This window comes from Nannospalax galili, unplaced genomic scaffold (assembly GCF_000622305.1).
Source record: "Nannospalax galili isolate Female #2095 unplaced genomic scaffold, S.galili_v1.0 scaffold139, whole genome shotgun sequence".
In the NCBI taxonomy this organism is placed as follows: Eukaryota; Metazoa; Chordata; class Mammalia; order Rodentia; family Spalacidae; genus Nannospalax; species Nannospalax galili.
In genome coordinates, this window is record NW_008345884.1 from 6,864,262 (window position 1) to 6,873,650 (window position 9,389).

Sequence of the window (9,389 nt, forward strand, 5' to 3'; positions counted from 1 at the left end):
CCAGGACAGCGGGGGGTAAAGGGGGACCCTTTTTAAAAAAAACCAAAAAAAAAAAAAAAAAAAAAGAATTTTTCTGTATAAAACTGTGCATTTTAATAATGAAATGGAGATCGTTTTTAAAGTTTAAAACCTCATTCAATTTTATGTCTTATAGTGTTTACACTGAGTACAATATTGTATAACTGTATTAAATCAACTCTGAAACTAAAAATTTACAGCCAATTTTGAAAGATGCATCTTTGGTCTGGAAATTGCTATTGAATATATCAATGCTGTTGTAATGAAATGCTTCTTCTAATTATGTGGTTATTAAATACATAATTTTTTTAAGAAAAAAGATAAATATGTCAATAGAACAAAAAGTAATTATTTAGTCCCTGCATGTAGCTATCAATCATGTCAACCTTTTCACATTGTTCCACAGCAATATCATCTATGAAGTTCATAGTCAAGAATCACATAATCAGGAGCTGGAGAGATGCCTCAGCAGTTAAGAACACTGACTGTTCTTGCAGAAGACCCAGGTTCAAATCCCTGCACCGACACGGCAATTAACAACTGTCTGTAACTCCAGTTCCAGAGGACCCAGTGACCTCTTCTGACCTCTGCGGGCATTGCACAACAGGGTGAACTTACATACATGCAGGCAATACATGCATACAAATAAAATAAAAATAATAAATTTTTTTAAAGGCTCACATAATCAAGTTATAAAAACAATCCAAAGAAACCACAAAATAATCCTATAAAGAATTAAGTAACTTTGCAACTGGGAAGGGGCATTCATAGATATCCTGGCATACATGTGGCCTTTGAGTCACAGGCTGGACATGCCTACAGCCTTTCTGGTAGAATCAGAGGATTCCACCTAGAGAGACATGTTACTTGTCTATAAGACTTGGAAAGCAAGTTCCAACTTTCTGGTAGGCAATGGTTAGGAGGTCTGAATTTGGGGTCTAACTTTACCTCTATGGATCTCAGCATGGACATGCTCACATTCCCTTTGCTCAGTTCTCAGGAAGAATACTGTTTAAATACAATCTTGTACATAAGTATATGGGCATACACATGTGTGCATGCATGTGTGTTCTACCACTGAGCTTCATCTTCGGATACTTTTGTATTCCTCTTTGTAAAGTAACTGTAGTAACTTAAATGGAGCAAGTACTTTTATATTATGACTTATATTAAACGAAAAGGGAAAAGGGAGGAAAGAAAAGATGTAAGAGTTAATAACAAATATTGGCTATGAACTTTTAACATACTTCCAAAAAAGGGACCAAAAACTATCCTATAAATAAGCTGAAGTGACACCTAGTGTTTCAGGCCTCCCTGAATTTTCCTTTAAATGTTCAACATGTATAGTTCACATAAACCTAATTAATTTATCTTCAAAATGAGAAAACTGATCACTCTAGACAAACTTTAAGGTACCTCAAAAGTGTGAGTCTTTTACTTCATTAGGAATTAGCTTTTATTCCCAGCATATTTGTATCTTTGAAAATGGTCCTGACTCAACCAATCAATGCTTATCTGCCCATGATCATCACACATTATCCATGCCGGAAATATATTTTCCACATGTATAATTTTTATTATAGTAACAGCTGAAGTCTATTAAGAAATAACAGAATATCAGAAAAACTGTAAATTAATAAACCACAAATAACATAATTAAAGAAATGGTCTAATTTTTTCTTACCAAACCCAAGACTCCATTTTCACTTTGAAGATGAACAGTCATATTTGGGCTGATGAAGTTGCTGGCCAGAAGAGGTATTCCTATACCCAAATTGGCTAGAAGAAAGATGTTAAGGTATAGTACAGTAAAGTAGAGATTATGCCATAAAACTTCTGCATATATAAATCAGATTAAGAGTCTCCTTTAAAGATCTCACTATGAATATTAGAACTAAACATACTCTCCAACTGCTCTCTGGGTACTAGTCTATAATTTTCCACAAGGAAGTCTCTAATTAGTCTCTGCTTCCTCAGTAGCATTAATATGCTTTCTTAGAAAAATATCAAAGGAATGACTTGAGGTGCTAACCAACAGACCATTTTAATAACAGTATAAGACATCTTCATTTTTACTAATGTGTTCAAAAGTTTGGATTGATGCATTTATGACATATATTACTAAACATGGGTTTACCTTTGTTTAAAAACTATTTTCACTACATAAAACTCTCACTAAAAAGATGATTCAACATTCCAAAAAGATGACACTATTTTTCAATTTTAAAAAAGTTTTCTGAGAACTGGGCATGGGTAGCGCCTGGTCTACATAGCAAGTTCCAGGTCAGCTGGGGCTACAGGGAGACACTGTCTAAAAAGGACCAAAAAAAAAAAAAAAAAAAAAAAAAAAAAAAAAAGAAAGAAAAAAGTTTTCTGATAATGTCTAACTGCTTAAAATCCATCAATTCCTTTGGCGACTGGTAACTGTACCTAAGACATAAACAGGAATGAGGAGAGGACACATTTCCGTGAACACAGTTGAGGCCAGAGAACAAGAAGCTGTGTTGAGGCAGCAAAGAAGTACCAAAGGGTATGGAACCTTGTCCCTTGCAAGATCTACACAGGTCAACATTGACCTGCACACCATGGTGGGCGCTCAACCCCGCTTCCCAATACAAGCAGGAGAAACAATCAGAGATCTGCTCTCTATTGCACTACGTAATCACTTCTGAATGAAGACCTCACAGAATTAACACAAAAAATGATGGCACGCTGAAGAGATTCTAATTATAGTGAAATCTTTATGAATTACTCCCCCCTCAAAAAACAAGTTTATATATGACACTAAATTATCAACCACAAAGGAAAGAAGTACAACTCAGGGGTCCAGGTTACTTCCTGTGCCTCAGGAAGTATGCGAAATTACACTCACAGCTTCTTGGTTCAGCTCTTAATCAGCCACAGTCTAATGATAGTATTAATTGTACTTAATTTTTCAGTCATGACAGAACATACTGAGATACTAATTCTATTATGGACAACTATTTCCAGGTAAGATCAACCCTAAGTGCAAGCCTTGTACCTCAGCTCTTCCATCAATATCTGATTACTCCCTCAGTCTTTAAAATACTTTTTAGTAAGTCACACACCAAGAAACCAAAGGCTACAGCTCTATTAGGGTTAAATAAGGGTAGGTAATATAGAAAGACCAATCAGATAAACTGAGTTTCAAACAGTTTTCATAAGCAATATAGCAACAGTGAATAAAAAGCAACACCTCAGAGGCATTATTGTATGGAATGAATGCTGTGGTCTATGTTTACATATCAATAGTATGTCAGCTGAGAAAGCCAGCAGCTGTCACCCACTCAGTCCTGGCTAATCCCTCCATTACTAAGCAGAAGCTGGATGAGAGGCAACATGATATTCTCTATCCCTGTGTGAATTCTCATGACAGCACAGGTGAAAACTGCAAAGTAAAGAATAGAGGGGGGTAGAGGTGAAAAGAGAAGAGGAATAGAAAATCTCTTAGTCAAGATGAGAGTCTAATGACTGCTACTCACTCATGCAACAGGGACGCTCAGAGAATGGACAGTGAAGTTTCCAGTTCTTTCTATTCTATGCCTTTAAGAATGACTTTACTGTATCCAAAGTTCAATAAGTATTTATGTTATCATATAGTCTTTGCATTGTTTGTTATATAATTCAGTATCTAGCCAACTGAAAATTAGCAAAACGGCAATCTCACTGTTATTTAAGTGCACTCAAACTTCAAACACTAATTTACTAAATCATGCCTATTCTGGTGCTTTTTGCCAAAGAGACTGGATGGATGGATGGATGGATGGATGGATGGATGGATGGATGGATGGACGGATGGACAGACAGGGCAGAATTTGAATCACTCATTAACTTTACAAAACATTAGACATAAAAAACACATTCATAGGATTCTTATCAAAAGAAGGACAGGGTTGTTAAGAAGCTAGATTTTACTTTTCAGTGAGTATTCAAATATCAGAATACCAAGAAAATAAATAGCCCTGGTTATACCAGTGATTTTAAGATATGAACCCCTTGTCCCTAGTAATCATTTTTCCCAAAACCCTCTAGCTAAATGCCAAACTATACAGAAATCCAATGTATACCTGAAAATTACTCTAAGTGAATTTTGGCTACAATTTCAAGAAGTCAGAACAATCCAAAATACCAATTTCATAGATGTTGCTACCTTTGGCTTATATATCCTAGTTTGTAAAGATTGACTACTTTAAAAAAAAATTTTTTTTAATTATTTTTATTTTATATGTATGCATGTATTGCCTGCATGTGTGTAAGTAAACCTGTGAGAGGCTGTCATCCCCTGGAACTGGAGTTACAGACAGTTGTTAGCTACCATGTGGGTGCTGGAATTCGAACCCAGGTCTTCTGCAAGAACAACCAGTGTTCTTAACCGCTGAGCCATCTCTCCAGCCCCCAAGACTGACTACTTTTAAAGGTACTGTAAACTAAACAAGAATTATTTTCCAGGAAGCAAAATAACCTGGCGTATAAGGAAAACCAAGGGTCACATGTTTGGCAGGCCTCAGAAGGAAAAAGGATACCATACATGCCGTCCTCAAACTCAAGAGCAGCTCGCTTGATGATCCGCTCCCTAACACTGTCTCCGGGTTTACCAGATTTGGCTTGTCCATCATCCTCCTTTCGAAGTGATAAACGCTTTAAAATGAGCAAAAACAAATTATTCACATTTAAGATATGCTTTCTATTTTATCACTGCTTCAATATAAAATTTTGCTAAAAAAAATTAGCTCTCATTATCAGTAGGAGGCAATATACAATACAACAAAGAATCTTTTTTAAATAAAAGGGTGATATTTCATGACAGACATAATTATTTAGGAAGTAAACAAAAGAGGTCAGATTTATTTGATGAGGAAGATAAACCTCCCCTGTCTCTGAAGAAATATTCCCCTTGTTACCGTCACACTAACTACTACTACTGTTTCACCTAAGATTCTGACAATGGAATTCCTCAGGTTTCAGGAATTGAGCCAGAACAAAGAAAAAGGAGAGGCCTTGAAAATCTGTCTCCAGAGGCTGTCAGACTGTGTTTACCAGGTGTTGCTGCTGCCAACTGCCTGTTTCTACCTGCAGAGTTTCAGCTGCCTTTGCTACATGTACATCACAGGAATGGTGGAAACAGCCAGAAACCAGCCAGAAAACTTTTCCATTGCTAAATTTCCTTAAAACAGACTCTGTTCATTTGTTTGTAAATATCCAATCCTATCTCCCAAGCACCTGATAACAGTTATAGATTGCAAAATGTCTTCTGTGGGATGTCCACAGGGCAGTGTGTGCCTCTGATGCTCTAGCATCTCCTGCTACAAATTTATTCTTATGCTAATCCATAGAAACTTTTAAGTATTGACATCAACTGTAGCCCCAGGTCAATCACTATGGAATACCTCAAGTGTTCCTAGTACTCAGTCCTTGGACAACTTCACACCCACTGTATGCCCAGAGCTCAAAACCAGTTAAAACTGATATTCTTTCTGCATTCCATAAAAGTACAAAACTATTTCAAGATAGGTATGTATGAACAAGCAAGGGCAGAGCCACCCAAGACCTAATTATTCATCTCTAACCTCTAGGACAGGAGTCAAAACCAGGTATCATAAACTGTAATAATTCCAGAAGCCTGGCAGATAGATACAGCCTACAAAATCATAAGACATAGTTAATACTATTAGGCTGGGCAGGAGCACAGTCATGTTCCCTTCCAATGTGTACGTGAGAAACTCCTACATAAAACCCAAAGCGAACTTGCTGCTCAGCTCCAATCTTCCATCACCTAGAAGGGCCCCATATCTCTGGTAATCAGATCCACATATCCTGACAGTAAAGCAAAGTAAATTACCTCAATTCTTTTCTCATATTTTTCTCCCTTTATAAGGCGGTGTACATAAATCTTAGGAATATGAATGTCTTCTGGAGCAAATGATCCAATGTCTACAATTTCTTCAACCTAGATAAAGAGAAAAAAAGGGTAGACAAGTAAAAACTTAAAATGAACATATTTTTAATGTTCCTAAAAAGTAAAATATATGCAAATTTATGTCCAGCTTATTTGGTATACAGTATAAATAATGTGTGTATGTGTGTGTTTGTGTGTGATGTATATCACATCTTTTAGAGGCCTAGCAGAGATAAATCCAAATATGTATGTCTGAACACCAAATACATAACATAAACCTCCAGAATTTAGACATTTCCAAAAGAGCCTCAGTTACAAACTTATTAAATTTGTCAGGACAGCTGCTTGAACTTTCACAAATTGCAGTTCAACTATGCGAAAATCAAAAGCACATATGCCTTAAAAACAGATTTTCAAAATTAATGGGAAATTTGTCATGTAAAAGACAAAAATCTGTAACAACATCTGCTTGGCCAATTGACAAGCTTTTCTAATATAGATGCAAATGCTCTTTACAACATTTTTTAGTTATTCCTGTTGTTCACTTTCTAAGATGGTGATAGAACTGTAATCACTGAAATAATTCTAGTTAAAGATGGATAATTAATAATATGGAAATTTCAAGAAGGAAATATTAAGTAATAACTAGAAATAGTCAATTTAATTAGAATCAGAATCATTCACAGGCATTTTATGCCAATATAAAATGTCCCCAAGTTAGTCTGCTATTTGAGGATTCATTTTTAAAAAGAGAAATTGATTTTTTTTTTCACAGTAACATAAAAGAACTCAGAATGACAAGAGATCAAGAAAAACTAATCAACATTATTATGGTTAAGAGTTGGCTTTTATTAGGGTTGAAGAATTAGTTTTCTGATGACAAATGCATACTCAGAAAGTTTGAGAACTCAATAGTCATCACACTGTCTGCAGGATGGATCTGAATGCCTCTAGTGGCCATGTGTGGAAAGACTTGTCTTAGAGGTGGGCTATTGGGAGGTAATGGAAGAGTTGAGAGGTAGGGCCCTCTGGGAGGTCCTCACTCAGGTCACTGAGAGGAGGCTAACCAGATTTTGGGACTATATCCCCCTCATCTCTGGATTATGCTTCCTGTTCAGTTGAAGTGAGCAAAGTGCTCCATTACATGCTCCTCACTATTGCTATCCAGCACCCCTACCAGAGGCATAAAAGCAGTGGACTTGCCTGATCACAAACGAGCACCTAAAAACCATAAGCCAAAAATAGCCCTTTTCTCTTTCTGAGGTTATTTACCAAATATTGTATTACAGTGGCAGAAAGCTAATACAATACCTGAAACAAAAAAACTTTTTGCTTAAATGAGCTTATTTAAACAAGGATAGTTCTTTGAACTTCTCTTCTAAAATCTTAAGTAAACAACCCAAAAGTTCGTGGAATTAACAGCCCTCATTTGCTACTTATATTCCCACACAGAATTCCTGCCACAGTGAAGGAATAGCACACATTACAGGGGACACTTCAGCTATTGGGCAATGCTCCCAAGCAACTGAAGATCACCGACACTGTATAAGAAACTATGTGATAGAAAGAAAACAAAATCTCCAAGGAAGAGACAGGAACCAATCGGGTATCCAAGCTGACATGGCAGGTAGAGACAGAACTGGGGTGTCTGAATCTCTGTCTCTCACTCCGAGGTATTTGTGAGGGTGTGTGCATGTATGTGTGCATGTACATGTGAGCACGTGTATGTGGAGGCCCGAGATTGACAATGAGTATCTTCTTTGATGGCTCTCCCCCTTATTTTTTGAGACAAGACCCCTAGTCACTGAACCTGGAGCTCACTTGCTGACTGGCCAATGAGCTTAAGGGCCAGACCAGCCTGTCTCCGCACCCTAAGTGCTGGAGCTGCAGACGGGCACTGCCACACTCATCTTTTTATGTTGGTGCTCGGGATCCAAATTCAGGCTCTCATATAAGGCAGGCACTTTACTAAGCCATGTCCCCTACTCTGCCCTGATATTTTTTATTCAATGTGAAGATCAGCAGCTACCCTTCCCAGCCAACTGTATGTAACTTGACCCTAATCACACATGGCCCTCCTGGATTTGGGGAGACCTAAAGCATATAATCTGGGGAAAGCTAAGAAGAGAAGGCATGACTCATGCTGGGTAAAGACTTTCCAGTGTGCAAAGCCTCAGGTCATACATACATACACCTCAGCAACCCCTCAGTTATCTCGGTAAGTAAGCTCAATAAATTCAGTGGTTCCCCAGTAAAACTTTAATCAAACATTGGCATGACACTAGAACCTTAAAAGGGAATAAGCATTTCTTAACATCCCCAGGAAAAGAAGTCCCACAACAGGTGGAAAATGTATTTGTTAATGCTGTTATGTCTCAGACTTATTAAAAAGAAAGAAAGAGAGGGAAAATATTTATTGTTCAGTGGTACAGTTATTGCCTAGCATATTTGGAAGCCTTGGACTTTATTCTCAGCACTGCCGAAGGAAGTGAGAGAGTGAAGGAAGGAAGGAAGGAAGGAAGGGAGGAAGAAAAGAAAGAAAATGACAAGGTAAAAGATGTTAAAAGGATTTGGGAATGGAGATATTTTCCAAAATAGAAAAAATAAGAAAGCATAAGCAAGTGATGAAGTTCTGTTTAGGTTTGTCATGATATATAAAGGATGAGACAAAAATAATACATACATAATCTTAAAATGTCTATGGTCATAGTTTAGGGAAATATGTATTATGTAGCCAAGGTTTATCGGAAAATATTTTGTGTTTTTATCCAAGCCTTATCTACATAGCACGTGATAATTAAAAGTACCAGACTGGTGGAGCTAAGCTTATTGGATGTCTAACAGTCATAGTTTAAGGCCTATACTAATGTGGTCAGAGGGACTTAAAGGACAGTTTTTGCCCCTTGCCCTCAAAGGTCGACTAAGTTCCAGGGGACTATGGAACATCTATCAAAATGTCCTATAACTGTGGTGAGTCACCTGTCCTCTTGTTCAAGGAGGCCATGGAGACCCCACAAGATGGACTTGAACCACTGTCCAGTCTACAAAGAGGAAGGTCAACTCAGAGGAAACATCTCATTCATACTTCCAAGTGAAGTCAGGCATGGATGAGCAGGACCTTTTATCTATCTTCACATAGGAGGAACTGGTAAAAGAAAGGAGTCAGGAGCTCCTCCCAAGCCCATGTGACCCCTGAGGAACAGATCCTCAAATGACATTAAGTGTAAAAATAAATTGATTTATTTGGGCCAACTGTATGGTCTTAAACACCCAAAAGGAAAGTATAACCAAAGAGTAAAGTCATCAGTATATTTCTTTAAGAGTTCAAGGGATTACACTTCTCAGACATTAGGCTTAAGTCTATATAAAGTTATTTAGACAATTATTTCTCATTGATGGATTTTGTTCCTAACCAGAAAGTGCTGCTCAGATGTAAGACTTCAAATCTTGGTCT

The 9,389-nt window shown here is 37.2% G+C and overlaps 1 protein-coding gene across 1 annotated transcript in view; it reads right to left on the minus strand.

Annotated features, from left to right (window-relative positions):
* Oxct1 (3-oxoacid CoA-transferase 1) overlaps window positions 1-9,389 on the minus strand; it is a 170,414-nt gene that overhangs the window by 79,923 nt on the left and 81,102 nt on the right. Inside the window, exons 8-10 of the mRNA XM_008842101.3 lie at window positions 5,879-5,986; window positions 4,563-4,677; window positions 1,703-1,797 (exon numbers count right to left, since the gene is read on the minus strand). Coding sequence (XP_008840323.1) covers window positions 1,703-1,797; window positions 4,563-4,677; window positions 5,879-5,986 — 318 coding nt within the window. The remainder of the gene's footprint in view (window positions 1-1,702; window positions 1,798-4,562; window positions 4,678-5,878; window positions 5,987-9,389) is intronic.